The sequence below is a fragment of the Oryzias melastigma genome, linkage group LG7 (genome assembly GCF_002922805.2).
Source record: "Oryzias melastigma strain HK-1 linkage group LG7, ASM292280v2, whole genome shotgun sequence".
Lineage (NCBI taxonomy): Eukaryota > Metazoa > Chordata > Actinopteri > Beloniformes > Adrianichthyidae > Oryzias > Oryzias melastigma.
The window spans coordinates 13,566,259-13,582,941 of record NC_050518.1 but is presented as its reverse complement, the minus strand read 5'-3'; the positions used below and the strand labels follow the sequence as shown (position 1 = coordinate 13,582,941).

The window sequence follows — 16,683 nt, the reverse complement described above, 5'->3', positions numbered from 1 at the left end:
AAATCACAAAAATGACAGACTTATGCAGAAATTAGGCTGTTACAGGGTTATTTCAGGCATGTGCAACACTGATAGATTATCTACGCAAGCAGAGCCATGACCCTAAGAAAAAATGAAGATTTGTGTAAACAGACCTTGTCTACCACTCTCACATAAACCTCCAAGATATCAGAAACATGAACCGTGGCTTTGGCAGGTGCTGGAAAAGCCAAGCACAAGTCATGCACCATGACATTCACAGTGCCAGGATGAACCGGAGAAACCTGGAACAACGATAGAAGTGTTTATTTCACACATAAACTCTTAAGGTTGTTGGTGTAACAGTCTCACAGAGAAACATGTGAGAGTAAAGGGTTGAATAATTATTCACAGTGTCAGAGGTGTTTCTCACCTGAGCTGTGCCTTGAGCCTTCTGGAATTTGACATTTGCAATCCCTCTGGCGCTGGTATTGAGATAAAAGTGCCCCGAACCTTCTTGCAGGGCCAGATTGGCCTATAAAACAAAATACTGTGTTTAGTGTTTTGTGGCAAAGTTAACAAATACATCTCTTTACCAAACCCTGAGAAGGATGTGTAGACATTTCAACTATATGCAGTTAAAGGATAAATCTGTGTCATAATAATGGTAATAACTAGGGCTGTCAGATGTGCTTGACGCCGACAATTTTTTTGACGCATTAATCGCGGATTTTCTCATACGTGGCTTTCCACACCCCGCGCTGGCGTCCCGCCCATTAACTCACCGGCTGCTCTCACTAGATCACGGGCGGGTCTCCAACCACCGAGCTGCGAGCTAAAACCGGCCGGCGCTAGGACCTGGAGAGCTCCTGCACCCTAACCCGGGTCCGGTTCGCGTCCAGTACCACGTCTAGTGGTACTGGCTCGCGTCCGGCGCCGCGTCCCGAGAGCTGCGGCCCCCCGACGTTCCGAACAGCAAGCGCACCGGGGGACGTTTTAAATGTTCTGGAGGTTTAAGCGTGATCCAGCCCCAGCATAGCGGTCTGTCTGCCGGCATATTCATGGCGTGAGCTCCGCTGGACACGTCGCTGCATCGAGCTGCAGTCAGAGAACGCGGCGGCAGTAACAGACTGTCAAACTATCCACAGTGTATCCCGCTTTTCTCAGTCTTTAATGTTTTAAAAAAAAAAAGTTAATTGGAAATGATAAATCTCTATTTCATTTATTACTGTAGTTCAGCAGAGGAGGAAAAGATTTGGTCCTGACAAAAAATGAACATGAAAGTGTTATGGAAATTTTATTTTTGATGTTTTTTATTTTATTTTACTGAACGTTGATTGAAGTTTTGAATTTAAAATGCCCTTCACTTGCACTTGGGCTTTTGTTAGGCATTTTATGTTACAGCCTTTTATTGTTAAGAAAGTTTATCTCAATACAATGTTACAAAATAAAGTATTTCTGATGAAAACTATAAATTTTACCATTCTTGTTTTCATAATTAATGTAGAACTACTAAATTCCACGTAGCACACATTTTTTTCCTAAAAAAAATGGCCACAACTTAATTTGCGATTAATCGCGAGTTAACTCGGGACAAAATGCGATTAATCGCGATTAAAAATTTTAATCGCCTGACAGCTCTAGTAATAACTAATAAATATATTTATATATGTTTACTTTTTTTGTTTTTTAGAATTTTCAGAGACACTTTTAATCTATTTATTATATTTACTCTGCTAAAAATTGTGTTTTTAACATGTTCTAGTGGCATATTTCTCATGATGAAGGACACACATCCTTTTTGTTGCGTCTAATGTGTGATAGAACAGTTGTTTTTCAGTGGATAGTTTCTCTTATTTTAAGAAAATACCTTTTCATTGTGTTTTATCCATTGATTAATACCATTTGAATTAAGTAATTAATTCCTCCCCCCCAAAAAAGCAAGACGAATAACAGTCTAGTTTTGCAGTAACACATAAAACAGTAAGTGCCAAACAATGAAAAGTAAGGGATGACAATGACAAAAGATATGAGAGTCTCTTACATGCACGTTTGGATGGTTGTATATGGTCACTGAGTCAGGAGAAACTTTTACATCTTCCACCAGCAGCAGCTCCAGCATGGCTGAGACAGGTACTAAGGGCTCATACTGTCAGAAACAGGAAGTCCAGCATGTCAAACATCAACAGAGACAAACGAGCGAGGAAGGTTACCCTGGAAACCTGATAAACCTAGACACTTACAGGAGTGGGGACTTTAGCTGCAGTCAGATGTGAAACTTGGTATCCAAGCGCTGTCACGGTAATGGCAGCATGACCCGTTTGGTGATGTACAAGAACTGTCTGACGTCCTGACACAAAGAAGAAGAGGCGAAATACCAGTGAGCTTCCATCAATACCTCCTTAAACTTGAAAAAATAATATATCGTTCTCAGTTTTGTTGTTTTTATATTTAAACTTAGATATTTCACAACTTTATATCTAACAAAATCAAGTAAAAGGTAAACAGGTTTTTACCGTGAAGCTTCATCTGCTTTTGGCCCTCCTCCAGCAGCTGAAACTCCATGGGCATCGTGGGTTCAATGCTGGCCAGTGAGGTCTTCGTGGATTCCCACAGAAGACTCAGTGAGCTGAAGTTGTCGAACTTTCTGCCTTGCCGATCAAAGGCCGCCAAGTTCAGAATGGGGTTACGATAGTTTGAAACCGGCACCTGCAAAAATAAGTGACTGATTTCAAAATTTGTGTTTCAATTTCATCTTTCAGGACATCAGGGGTCACAACAGCAACTCAGCTTTCACTGATCTTCACATTTGGTTTGGTAGAGAGTTTTACGCCAGATGCCCATCCTGACACTTCCTTGTATTTGATCCGGGCTGGGGACATGCCCAGGAAGACCCAGACCCGGGACCCCTGTGGCTACATAGTTAGACAGTAAGGTGAAGGGTCTTGCCTAAGGAGCCACATGTACTAGTTCTACATAAGCACTAAACCTTTATACTCAATGCCCACTTTTATGGACAGGACAGAAATACATCTTTTAGAAATTGTATTTTTTTCTACAACAAACTATGTATAAAATAAATCTTTTCTGAACTTGCACCTTTTCTTTTAATTCTGAAATTGCTTTTGATTTAAAAAACAACTATAATTGCAATAAACGTGGTTGAGCGGCTGCACTTTACCAGGAAAATTGATTAAAAAAAAGTGAAGAAGCATACAAACTTCTGTTTTAACAGTCATCGCTGGATTTAAATAAAAGGTTTACATTCACTTAAATTTCACTGAACCAAAATAAACAGATTATTCAGGAAAAATGTGAACAAAACAGAATTTATTATTTCAAACTCAGACACCAAAGCAGGTTTTTGTTCAGTTTTATCTCTTTTTTATCTTCAATTTATAATACACTGTAGAAGTGTATTATTATAACACACTTTACAGGATCAAATTTATAAGCTTTGACAAAAAGCAAATGCAAGAACAAAAACTATAAATGTGAATTGATCTAGAAAAAGAATAAAAATGCAATAAAAAGTGAATATGGCAGCATATTATTCTATCAAAGGCAAACTAATAAAAACTAATTATTTCTTGAAATATCCCCTTTAGAAGTAGTTTTATTGTTAGAATCAGCTGTTTTTCTGTTCATTTTCACAGCAAAGTGCTGCAAAGCCAACCTGTGTGAAAGCCTTGAGAAGAATGCATACGTACCACTTGCTTATTCTGCTGCAGGAGTGGGCAGCTCAGGTCCACCTGTGGACTCCTGTAAACTGGCAGCAGCGTGAGGCGTGATGGAGGGGCGCAAACAAACTTAACCACCGCGTGCTCAACAGCAGGAAAGGGATTCGTCACACTGGCCTTGTTTCCCACAGTCACCTCCAGCACCTGAAGAAAACGATGAAACAATCTGAGTAGAGAACACAAACAGTTATTCATACTTTAAAAGCATATTAGCACACAAACCTGCTCTCCCAGGGCCTTGCAGGTCGCTCTAACCAAGTGCTGATTAAAGCTGTGAGACGATGGACTGATGAGAGCAAGACTCAGGCTGGTTTCATCCTCAGCTCTTAAGTTGCAGAAGAATTTTGAGGGCTCTAAAACCCAAGGCTGCGGTCCGTCCTCAAACAGCATGTCCTTAGATGATCCCAACGTGACCACTGCCACAGAAACTGGATCCACCGCCTGATGAAAAACAACATTTACATCAAAGTTCAAAAAAATATCCAGTTTGATTAAAACAAATATAAAATGTAAAGAAAGATTTCCAGCATATTCAAGTGTATCCTTATTTTTGCTTTACTTTCAAACACAGCACAGCTGAGGAAGTGTTAAGCTGCACTACAAGGCTCTACACATCAAAGAGACAAAACTGGGTCAACCTTTGGCTGCCAGGGCAAAACAAGCAAAGAGACATCTGAAACATTCTGAAGAATACCATCAAATCCCATAATAAAAAATGCATAAAGTGTGTTTTCAAGCAACACACTATTGGTCAAATAATCTGAGAGTAAAGAGTAAAAAACTGAAGCTAGTGTGTTATGGCGTCGTGTTGATATGTTTCAGAGTGGAAAATTTAGCCACTTCATTATAATACTTGTTATTTGGGAGCCTTTTTCAAACACAAATCACTGCACCGAACAGACTTTTCCTCCACAGTTAACAATAGACTGTGTTTCCAATAAAACTCACATAGTAAAAGAAGGTGAGTTACCTCTGACACATTGCAAAAACATAAAAATTAAGTTCTAAAAAGAGAGAAAGACGTTGATTCCTGACAGAATAAGAGCCTCACTTTGAGAGGAAGATATGCCGCTATGGTGATCTTGGCACTGAGGTGAATGTTGCCGTGAGTGTAGCTGACGGTGAGCACGGTGTACCCAGGAGTCAGGGCCTTGGCTCTCACTCCGCTGCAGTGGTCCTGGCCTGGAGCCAGCCTCCCTGGAGACGGCCAGAATGGTCAATGCCAAACAATGAGGATTAATCAAACCTCACATTATGCAACAACAAAAAAAAGCATCTCGAGTTGTGAGGAACTCTCATGTATCCTTTAATCTTTAACTCAATGGGGTGTCGACAGGTCCCATTAATTTTCTCACTGCACTTTCTAACTGATAATTGGAAAATCCAATATGAAATCCACAACATCCTGCAAAAAGATATATTCTGATAAATTAGATTATTAGATCTAAAACCCACAAAGAATTATTTTGCTTTAATGGAAGAACTCTGACAATATTTTATAAAACTTGTTTTTTCTTTCCTTTACCTCAACTCTCCCTTTACACACGTACAGATAAAAGGGTTTCTACTGTATTATTAAGAAACTATAAAGATTAGTATTTTAGTATTTTCTTTTCTTCTGATATATAAAAATATGTACATTCAACAGTCTGGTATCCCAATTCATATTTGATGAGTACATTTAAAATAAATAAAAAGTAAATGGTCAGTTACATTTGGAACAAAAACTTTTTACTCGTTTTATTTCATACTTTACTGAATAAGAAATTACTGTGTTTTTTTCAGGGCACCAAATGCTAAAACATATCTCCCAGCAAAAATCTTTTTTAGGCTAATATGGTAAATAGTTACTCTTTTATACAGATTTACACCATATTTCTCCATTTCCCACACATATTCACATAAATATTCTGCATATGCTTGCTTTGGGGTTTTACCGTCCAGCAGTTCAAAGATGTCCCGCGTCTCCTCTGCAACCAGCAGTTCAAAGTGGGAGCAGTCACTCAGCATCACTCGCTCGTTCTCAAACTCCTCCAGCAGTCCAAAGATCCTGAGGGGCAGATCCAGAACTTGGCCCAACCTGGCCTCTACTGTGCAAGGAGCGAAGTCCATGGCAACAGGCTCCACAACGTACACCTAGAAGCAGAAACAGATGGGAGAGGGGGTGAAAACGGAGATACGTGTGTATAACTTGCTAGTTTTTAACATTTTTTTTATTACATATTTTTTTATGACATACTTATTCATTTGAAGGTGAAATGTCTTCAGTTTAAAAAAAACAAAGGTCAGAGGACCCTTTTAAACACCTTTTTGTGCTATAGAACCATCCTAAATAAGTGAAAGTCTTCACAGAAATGCTTTACAATGTTTTTGATCCCATAGCGACAGATGTTTGTCCTACAAGCAGATTCCTTAAAAAAATCCCCCAGGCTAACATGCTGCTGTGCAGTGTGAAGTGCTTCAGTGCTGGGCTGAGCGAGAGGCCGTCTCCTGCTAACACTGTCATGCTGACATGCACAGAGAGGGCAAAGAAGCAGAGCAGGAAATAAAAATGTAATGGAATAAAAATGCCTCATGTATGGCTGAGCTGCTTTACCTTTGTTTAATAATAGAAGACTCAACAGATGGCAAACGGTTGGAAGATATGATCATTCTTCTGACACAGATGACATTTTTAAGGTGACAAATTCTTGCAGTTTGGGCACTTAAAGTCAGACTTATATATGGGCAATTTTGCTAATCAATGCAACACTAAAACTTCACCTTATTTACACCGAGACTGTTGTGTAGATTCAGGTTTCTTTTGAACGCAAAAGCCCCAAATGGAAGGTTATGATAGCAGAGTCTACAGAAGTGATCTTTTCCTTTAAAATTTAACCACAGGTTCCCCTCAAGGCCAGCTGAACAAGGAGCACACATAGCTGATGGACTGCGTTGCTCATGTTCTGCCTTGTTTCAATGTTGTGACCTTCGCTGTCCATCTGCAGGCCATTCTGTCAGACGCAACACCAGAGCTGACAGCCTCAAGGTCTCAAGAGTTACTGTTGCCATTTCAGGATTACAAACAAACAAAAAAGGCCAAAATCTGGATATATTTGGAATATTTCTTAGACAAAATAAATAAATTAATCAAATAAAAGTACATAATTATTAGTAATAGTATTGTTGATGAACCTATTCAGTTTATTTTGTTGGACTATTTGTGTGAAAGCTTTACAGCACAAACACTATAGTGATTCTCCTGATTCTTTCCGTACATTTTTGGCATGTAAAAAACTCGATCACACTTTAGCATTTTCAAAAAAATCCCTTCAGCAAATGCAGTAAAATTCTTCAGCATCTTCAGTAACCCCATTTAGCAAAAAGCATTCACACTAGAATTATCGCAGGTAATGCAACTTTCTAGTTAATTTAGTCCCCCTATGGCAATTTTTTTTTATAATAAAAAAAATGCCAGTAGTGTTTTTATTATGATTATGATGCTTTTAACCAAAATTCCACAACATAAATTCCTTAAAAAGCCATTTCTCATGTTGATCTGAAGCTTCCGTTTCCAAAATCTCCTCTGAGGGGGCGTGGCTTTTGGTGTTAAGGTGAGTAGCCCCGCCCCTGAATTCCCCCCTGTCTGATTATGATAGCTCTGAGTCTCGCTAGCGTAAACCTTCACCGCTGCTACATAAAAATGTCCAGCTGTATCGTGGACCAAACTTCCCCCAAAAGTCTGATTCTGCCTAAATGTAAAAATGAAATGATTTCTTATTACATTTGTTCTCTTTCACAATAAAAATGTCACACATGCATATTAAAAACAAAAATAAAACGTGATTTTCATCAGAGGGGGACTTTAAAACAGCTTAAACAGGAGTAGAAGCAGTGCTCTGACACGGCCCCTCTTTACCTTCATTTGTCCAAAGTGCAGCGGGTTCCGCAGATCATGAGCATAAACCACACTGACACCTTTGTCACTGGCTGTAGTCATCACTCCTTTCACAGTCATTGTGGCGACAGCTGTATTGGATGAGGTCCAGCTGAAATTTCCACTCCCACCTGTCGCCTGCCATGAGCCCAATGAAGAGTCATTATGAGCAAACAAATGACACTTTCTATACTTCATCTCACATTTAGTTTGCGCACTAAGAAAAAATGAAAAATAAGGCTTTTTATGAACAGAAATAACTGTCAAAGTATGATTAATACACAAGTTCATCATTTCTGCTTTATAGATTCAACGTCATTAAAGAAAGGAGCTTAAAAAAGGAAAACAAACCATTATTGTGTACTGATAAGCTCCAACTTTGGGCTGCCAGGGAAAAGTGAGAATGCTGGGACTAAGAACGATAGGATTATAGATTTCCACGTCTTGTTCGTTGTGAACGGGGTTGGTGAGATCATGGACCCGTCCTCTCTGCAAGACAGCACAAGACCTTTATTTACGCCGGCAGTGATGCTCAGCGAGAACTCCAAGCTGATGACAACGAGAGCTGCAGATCAACTCACGTCATCCTCCACGGATCTTAGGGTAGCGTCAATGAGAGTTAGGCCGTCTTTGAGGGCTCTGACGTAATGGTACGATCCATTTTTACTGGAATGCAAGACTTCAAAATACTCCACGGCAAAAACGGTGCTGATGCGCACATTCTGGAAACAAAAAAAAAGGAATCAAACAGCTAAAATCTATTGTCCAATTTTTATGTCTGCACAAAAATGTTGATTTTTCACACAAGATGTGTCCACAAAAACAATAAATTATTCAAATCACATTGGTTCACCGGCGTGTACTTACATCAGAGAGATAGATTTTGTTGCCAGATTTATCAAACACTTCAATAAGAATATCATATTCTCTGCCTGTTTCAAGAACCCAACTATCTCCTGGATGAATTTTAAAGCCTATACAAATGAAAGAGGAAAAAAACAAAGTCAGATAGACCTTGAAAACACTGACACAGTTTCCCTGAAAGAGGAAGACATACCTAGGTAGCCTGGTTCAACAACATACAGGGTGCTGTTAGGTAGACGAGACACTCCCTGCATTCGAAGGCCTACAGACACGCCACTAAGGAAAATCAAGAGTAACTCTAAACTTTGTTTGATTTATTCAACAACTATCTGTACCACGGTAAAGAACAAAGCATGCAGAAGTGTTGTGCTTTGACAGAAGGATACTCTTGTGATCCAGCACCACATTAATGTGTCCCAACTGAAGTCCCGTCACTGTGGATGTGCTTTGATCCAGGCTGGCCACGGGAGCATCCTGACTTCCAGCAGGCGCAGCCACGCTGTTCTGAAGGTGCAGCTCGTACTGATCGCACGGCATAGAGAGCTCTGAACAAAAAAAACAAAAAAAACGTATCAATTATTAAGCATAAAAGATGCTTTTAAGCTCAAACAAAAGACAACAAATGTCATTTTTTCACTTCTATGACTCAACTTCTACTCCAGTGTTTTCAAGGAAACGGATAAATTATGAACTCCACAATCATCAGACCTGTGATCGTGCCCTGTCTTATCTTCAGAACTCTGTAACGGATGGAAGTTCCTGCCAGTAAGTAGATGTCATGCGCAGGGCTTAGCAGGATGTTCTCCAAGATCAGCAGTCTCACTTCTGCAGCGCCCACATCCTGTGGTAAAGGTGCCACAAATACACAAAGCATGCTGTCAATGACCAGAATTAAAATGCACTAAAACGCACAACTGTATTGTGCTGAGCAGCTTACCTTATACAGGGATTCCTGTATTTTAGCTTTCAGCTTAGCATGCCCCGTTTTCAGCCCTGACACCAGAATGATATCGCCTTGTTTCCCCACACGCTCCATTTCAGATATGTATGCAGGAGGAGTGTACGTAGACTCAGAGAACTTAAGTACCCTTTAGAGGAAAAAGAGGCACGGATAGCAGACTCAGTGGAGATTAGTGAAGTCTTGTCTCAGGTATCTTCTTTCAAGAATATTTCACCTCAGAATAAATCCCAGGTAAAATACATGTAATAGCTTCAACCACATAGATTATTCTAGAAAGTCTTGGCAGCCTTTAAAGACTGTTTGACAGGAGAATTAACAGGGCGAAGCTCACCGTAATGAATTGTAAGAGTCAGGGAATCCATTCACATCTATATCCTTCACCAAAGACCAGTCAAACACAAGCCCTGCAAGGGTGCTGAATGTGTTTCCTGCAAAATAGAAAAAAATGTGTCAATACTTAAAAATAGAGATCAATGACTAAAAAAAGAGATCCTTTTTCTAAAAGAATTCCCAGTGGTTGTTCAGTTATGATTAAGTAGTTTTTTGGCCAAAATCAATAAACCTGAGTCGTTTCCTAGGACAAAGTTCTTTAGAAATTCCTGAGTTGTAGGTGAGGCTATTGGCACACCCCCCCTTCCCCTCCCTCTTTTTCAAACGTTTGTTTGTCTGCTCCTGTTTCAAAAGGATTTAAATAAAGAAATATCCAGAATTTACATTTTCAGCTTAATTTTCTCAATATATGTCCTCCATCATCAGGAAAATGTCATAAGTTCATGTTAAAACCAGGATTGTCATAGGAGAGGGCCTTTAAAGACACACCCAAAACATCCTAGGTTGTAGTACCTCTTAAGCTCAAGCTAACATTACCATCACAGAAAAAAATCAGAACTATCCAGCCGTACAGTTCTGAGCCAGATTCCAGCTCAGACGAGGAAATCAAAGACATTTATGGATCTATTTGTCTGCAAGTGGATGCATCAGAATTGTAGCAGAGCAAGGAGACTTTGGCGCAACCATTGCTGTAGCTGCATCACAAAACTGTAGTTTTTCAAACCATGGGTTTTCATCTGATCCAACACGAATTGAATAAATATGAGAAAAACACCAGAAGGTCTTAAAACATGTCTTGAAGTTCTATTCCATGTTCTATAAAGCAGCTCTAAATACTGACAGACTGTAGAATAGTGTATATTCTTAAGAAAATAAACATAACATTCATTTTCTTTTTGAAAAATTGTCCCTTTAAGCAAAACTAAGTTGGAGACTGCATAACTTAAAGTCCAAATGATGAAAGTGAAATTTGTCCCTAATGTACAACACAGAATATTTACATAGGTTCTTAATCTATGAAGCAGCAGGGGAAGGCGTTACAGCTGAGTGTATCCTAAATACAGATTATTGTCATCTGAAAGCTTCTGGCAAGAGAAACCAAGAAAAAAAATCCATTAATGCATGCAGTCCAGACATTTTACTCCATCTGAGGAATCTGAAATGTACTCCTACACCAGAGCAAACAAAACACAACAAAACACCAGAGCCTGGAGCTATCATCAAAAAGAATCAGGCTGTAGTTTCAGCTCATTAAACTAAGTGTGTTTGTCCCAAATGGAACTAGTCACACAGAACAAACAGCCACCTCACAGTGGCAGCCTTAAGAAAGGCGCCTGGAGCCGGCCCATTCATTTCTCCCAAGTTTCTAGACCGATTGATAAACAATGCAGACACTGCACAGCTGGAAACTGAGCGATTACATCCGTTTTGTAAATTACTCCTGATCAGAAAAGGTCATTTACTTGGTAATAACACCATTAGCTTTCCACTTAAGGTGGAAAGTAAAATCCCTTTGCAGGGATCTCACCTTCAGAATCCAGTGCATGAATTTTGAGTTCCAGCGGTGAATCTTCCAGATGCAGCTCTCTGGTTGTGGACACGATCTGGATTTCATTAATGACATCGACTATAGCGTCGCAGCGCAGCACCTGACCTGTGACTGTAATAGAGAGCAGGAGGAGAAAAAGGGGACGCAGGTAAGCAGGGGAACATGCAAATGACCATAGGAGTGTGATAACTCCTAACTGGCTGCTGGCAGATTGCCCTGAAGTTATCAGTCAATTTAAACGGTGTGGTCATCTTCACATCTTCAACAGACAAATACGCTTTGGAAAGAGTGACAGATTAACAATGGGAAAAGTGAATTAGGCCAAATTCAAAGTGTGTGATTGGAGTTTATGGTTGTGCATGCTTTGATTGGAGGTTAAACTAATATTGGTGAAAGACTCAGTGTGGCTGATTTATTGTTCTCAAAACACAAGCAAATCATCAATCATGCAAACAAAGTACTACAGGAAACAGACGTCTTTGCATCTTAAAATAGAAAAAAAAGATGAAGACCAAAAAAACTGACATTAAAAATGAGATCTACATGTATATTAGTATCCATGAGGTAATTCTTGTTTCTTTTTTCTTATGTTATCTCAAACATTATAAACAGAAGAGCTCAAAATATGTTTAAAAAAATAAGGCTTGGCTATAAATCGATTTTATCAATAAATTTGAATATGATGTTTAAGAAGATTTATTTCAAGGTTTTTTCTCCAGCATTCTGCTCCCCTGGGCTTCCGTTGTTCCGTCTTCCGCACACCACTCGTGACCCGCAGATATTAAAATGATAACTACCAAACAGTTTCTTTAATTTTATTAAACTGCTTTGGTTTTGCGACTTCTGACTCAGAGAAACAAACCACTCACTGCTCAACCTGTTTGAAAGCTATTGCTGCCAAAGGCGTTTTAACCCCTGGAACAGAGGAATGGGAGAAGTGCTGCTCTTCGAGATGCTCAAGTTAGTGGCATCTCGTCCCAAAGGAAATATTAAATAAAAGAGATTTTGTTGAAGTCCCACTCCAACTATATATTTTTTCTAATGTAAAATTGCTCCCAGTGGTCTTTTACTCATGATTAAGCAGTTTTTTATCCAAAATCAAAAACCTTGTGTCGCTTTTTTAAGACATATTTTCTGCAGGAGTTCATCAGAAATGCTTCTTTGGGTTGTTGGCAGAACTTGTTGGTGCTGAAGTTAGCTTCGTTTTTTTTCCCATCACCCCTTTGTTTAAACTCTCTCCCGCTAGCTAAATAGCACCTCACAAGTCCAAGCTAACTTTAGTGTAGCTAAAAAAGGGTGAGCAATATCAGAGCTATCCGGTCATACAGCTTTGAGCCAGATGGAAGCTCAGACGAGGAAAATGAAGAAGTTAATGGATCTATTTGTCTGTACGTGGATGTTTCAGAATCGGCCCACTCATGCAAGTAGCTGCGTCATTAACCTGAGCTTTTTCAAACATCTCGTTTTCATCTGATCCAACAGAATTTGAATAAAGCAATTATAAATATTATAAAGAAAATTATAAAGATATTGTAAATACTGATGATCCAGTATGAGAAAAATGTTAAAACACCAAAAACACACTTTTCATTGGAGTGGATCTTTAAGTATATTCTTTCATTTGTATTTTTTATTTAAGAAAGTAAAGTGTCGAAGAAAAAAAAAGGATTAAAAAATAAAATATGGTGTGAAAAAAATCTGAGATTTTACTTTCAGGCTATATTGCTCAGCCCTACTACCAAAGACTTATGAGACACCAAGAAGGAGCTGATCAAATGATCATTTGGTGAGGGCAAATAGTTATACACTTTAGTAACAAACCAGCCCAAAAAAACTTTTGTCGAGTATTTCATAAAAGCATATTAAGTCACAATAAGTAGCACATTCTACCTACAAATAAGTGCTCCTCTTAGTAAAAACTAGAAATGCAATAATACTCCTTTTTCACAATTCTGTTCAAACTCTAATTTCTTTTTGGTCTCGGTTTTGTTTCAGATCGATACGTGATTTGTGTATTATAAAAACACCAACTTTTTTAAATTTGCTAATAGACAAGTAACAATGAAGAAAAACCTTTCAGTTTGGTCATACTAAGCCTAGTGATCATGTAACAAAAATAGATAATACATCCTTAAATTTTCCACAGTAAGAGTTTGACATTTTTAAATGTAAACGTACTGGTATGCAGAGTGGATGAAACGATGCACTTTCCCCACAATTGGGGTATCCCTTGTAAAACCTAACATCTAATAGGGTGCTTTTAGTAATTGTGTAGTTTTAAGGATTTATATTACTATTTTTGAAAATATTTAACAATTATTAAAATTAAGTATTTTACTTTTTAAGAAATAGAAAAACAGAAGAGGACAGAGCTCCCTGAAGGACATTTAACAAGTTCTCCCACGCAAGCTGTCAGGGTTAACAGACAGACGAGGCCACATTCATGCAGATTATCATCACAAACAACCTAATAAAGGAATTTCTGAAGATTTTTTTAACACTAATTTGAAAAATGGATTCCTGAAAAACAGAGATAACTCTCGTCTTCATCCTCTCTGCTGTAGAAACTGGGTAAGCGTTGTGAAGTTGGATCAAATTATTGTGCTTACCAACATCTTCGGCCAGAATGATGCTGGTGAGTCTGGAGGGTTGAGTGGAGAGCGCTTGAACTACGGCTCTGCGGGAGCACCCTCTGCTGAGGTCCTCGTCTGCAGCCTGGATGCTGGCCACTTCAGGTCTGGTGGAAGACCTGAAACATGGAGGGATGACAGAGATAATTATGGTTCACACATATTGTCTTAATAACAATACTGTTTATTACACCAATGTAACATACACACTATTTTACTAGTCTTACAGTTATTCTTCTTAGGGGTGTAACAATTCAATTCATGTCATATTTTGCAATTGCTGATACAACTAATAGTTTTGAATAATATGATTCATTGACCTAAAATAATAATGATTTGATCATGTTTTGCTGCCAACTGTGATGGTACTTGGTTTCTAGTTTACATTTTATTTTATTTTTTGTTATTAACCTTAATTTATACAGACAAGACAGATTAAGAAAAAAAATCTTATTGTGGCCTGGCAAAAGGAAAGACCTTTTGAGAAATAAAAATAACCCAAAAGGCATTTTATAATATTTTTTTATCGATTCGATTAACAACTTATCTCAGATTGATCGATCTGGTTGGATTGTAGGAATAGTTATTAACCTAAATCTTTAGTTTTTAAAATATAAAGATAATTTTTTTTTAATTTACTTTTTGATTAGATTTCTCTCTTATTTTTGCACTTTTAATGTATTTGAATATTAAGTTGTCTTATTGAAAATAAATGGGGAAAGCTTCAAATTATTTGTTGCTAGCAAGCTAATGACTTTAGCATACTCATAAGTAGGTAAATCATACAATTCGCCTAACCGTTAAGCTATTGGGTACTTTAATATAAGGTAATGATAACGGTATCATGTATGGCTTTGTGTTTATTCATTTATGGTGATATTTAAGCCCATCTGTTGAACTGACTGACAGTGGATGGTCCACACACCCGCCCACCCCTCATGGCAGAGCCTTTCCAGTAATACTTACCATTTGTAGCAGCCGTCTGTGGTTTCCAGGGTGAAGTTGATTAATGTACCTCTCGCGAGCGGGAGTAAAACTTTGGGGATATTTAGCTTAGAAGTGCCGTCCACACAGACCACGGCTGCTAGCATAAAACAAACTGGAAGTCTTAACAGGTTCATTTCCGATTTGTGGGGTTAAAATGATTTATCAGTAATAGCAAAACTAAAAGTCTAATGAATATGTGTGTAAGTTTGTGGGTTTATTTTCCCAAATTCATGCAGTTGCGTATGGCTGCGTCAGTGCTGCACGTGCATCTAAAAAGCTATCTTCACTGTAACCTAACATAGCCGCCAGCGAGGCTAGCGCTAAAGTTAAGCACGTCCGTCCAGTTGCACTTTCACAACTACTTCATACAATGTCGCCGCATGTTCGTGGTAACCACTGCAAAGTCCTCTAAACGTTCTTGTTTACAACCAGGGACTTCTTTAAAGACAACTATGCAAACTGAACATTCACTAGAAACCTACTGTAGCGATGTAATACAACGGGTTCGTAAGCAATAGCTCAAAAATGCCTATATTTCATACAATACCCGCCATTAGCAATAATTGGACTTCCAGTGAGCATGCCGGGAGGGTGGTGACGTCACAGACCACGAGGCTGGCTTGGAGTTTGCTCTTAAAGGTACAGTAGCACCATTTCCACCGATGATTAACTGCGTGCCTCAAAATTGATTTCATTTGAAACTCTTCAACTTTAGAAGTCAACTCAACCGTAAAATCTTTCTTGAGGATACACTCTGAAATTAAAGAATACTTTTAAAATTGAAAGGTTGAAAAAAAATTGTCTTATTTTAGCAATTAGTTTCAACATATTCAGTGACCAGTTTTAGTTGTCAAAAATGGACACATCAATCATTATCACAGAAAATGCACTTTTTATAGTCATTTCATAACTATGGTTACTATTGAAATATTGACCAAAAAAAGCAACAAGAACAATATACTATCAAATTTTATAACATCAATCTAAAGCAGCAAACATGTCATTGTAATATTGTGGTAAAAATAATTCAGACTTGATTGAATTTGAATTTATTTATTGAATAAGAAGGGATATAAAAACATAGACATACTACAAATAGCATTTCCATGTCCACATCATAATGCTTTTAATCATAGTTAGTTTTCAGCATTTGTCCTAGTTGGGCTTTTTTTCTTAATTATTAAAAAATCTCAACAAATAATTCAAATGTAAATTACTCTAATGTGAAAAAATTGGATTTATATCTTTATTCTCATTCATCCATGCAGGTAGATTGTATAAAATTAGTAAGTAAAAAGCAGTCTACTGGAATTGGTTTATCTCAATCTTGATTTCTTAATCCACACATAATGGAACTAATCTACCAATAAATGAACAGTTAAGGCACAAGTAGTTGCTGAAATTAAAAAAAAACATCACTACAGCCAGTTTCTGTGCAAAATCATGTCACGTTGTGTGTTTAATTTTTCAACCAATGGACTGCAGGGATTAGTGCTGGTAAAATTAAAAAGTTTCAGTGAACATGTTCTTGTTATTACCTGTTAGGTTTGGCAAAACTAAGACTTCTTGCTTGCTGATAAATCTGTGGATTTGGGGGCTTGCAAAAAACAAGGGTTAGATTCAGCAGTTCATTGCACAGCTATAAGAAGTTTCAAATTCCCTATTAACTTAAAACTCTAGCAAGGCTGGCATTGTTAAGAAATGATTCCCACTCATGCACCCATTTGGTCTCCAGTCATGATAAAGAA

The 16,683-nt window shown here is 38.1% G+C and overlaps 1 protein-coding gene across 2 annotated transcripts in view; it reads right to left on the bottom strand.

Annotated features, from left to right (window-relative positions):
• Positions 1-15,554, bottom strand: part of nup210 (nucleoporin 210) — a 37,005-nt gene extending 21,451 nt beyond the window's left edge. For both annotated transcript variants that reach the window (XM_024293012.2, XM_024293013.2), the window contains exons 1-21: positions 14,915-15,554; positions 13,928-14,067; positions 11,298-11,429; positions 9,771-9,867; positions 9,416-9,566; positions 9,187-9,319; positions 8,865-9,023; positions 8,672-8,740; positions 8,482-8,588; positions 8,196-8,336; positions 7,966-8,103; positions 7,597-7,752; positions 5,636-5,834; positions 4,750-4,895; positions 3,921-4,139; positions 3,669-3,842; positions 2,475-2,667; positions 2,202-2,308; positions 2,003-2,107; positions 392-493; positions 135-263 (exon numbers count right to left, since the gene is read on the bottom strand). In XM_024293012.2, the coding sequence (XP_024148780.1) occupies positions 135-263; positions 392-493; positions 2,003-2,107; positions 2,202-2,308; positions 2,475-2,667; positions 3,669-3,842; positions 3,921-4,139; positions 4,750-4,895; positions 5,636-5,834; positions 7,597-7,752; positions 7,966-8,103; positions 8,196-8,336; positions 8,482-8,588; positions 8,672-8,740; positions 8,865-9,023; positions 9,187-9,319; positions 9,416-9,566; positions 9,771-9,867; positions 11,298-11,429; positions 13,928-14,067; positions 14,915-15,069 (2,952 nt within the window). In that variant the 5' untranslated portion in view covers positions 15,070-15,554. The remainder of the gene's footprint in view (positions 1-134; positions 264-391; positions 494-2,002; positions 2,108-2,201; positions 2,309-2,474; positions 2,668-3,668; positions 3,843-3,920; positions 4,140-4,749; positions 4,896-5,635; positions 5,835-7,596; positions 7,753-7,965; positions 8,104-8,195; positions 8,337-8,481; positions 8,589-8,671; positions 8,741-8,864; positions 9,024-9,186; positions 9,320-9,415; positions 9,567-9,770; positions 9,868-11,297; positions 11,430-13,927; positions 14,068-14,914) is intronic.
• Between the last annotated feature and the right edge of the window lie 1,129 nt (positions 15,555-16,683).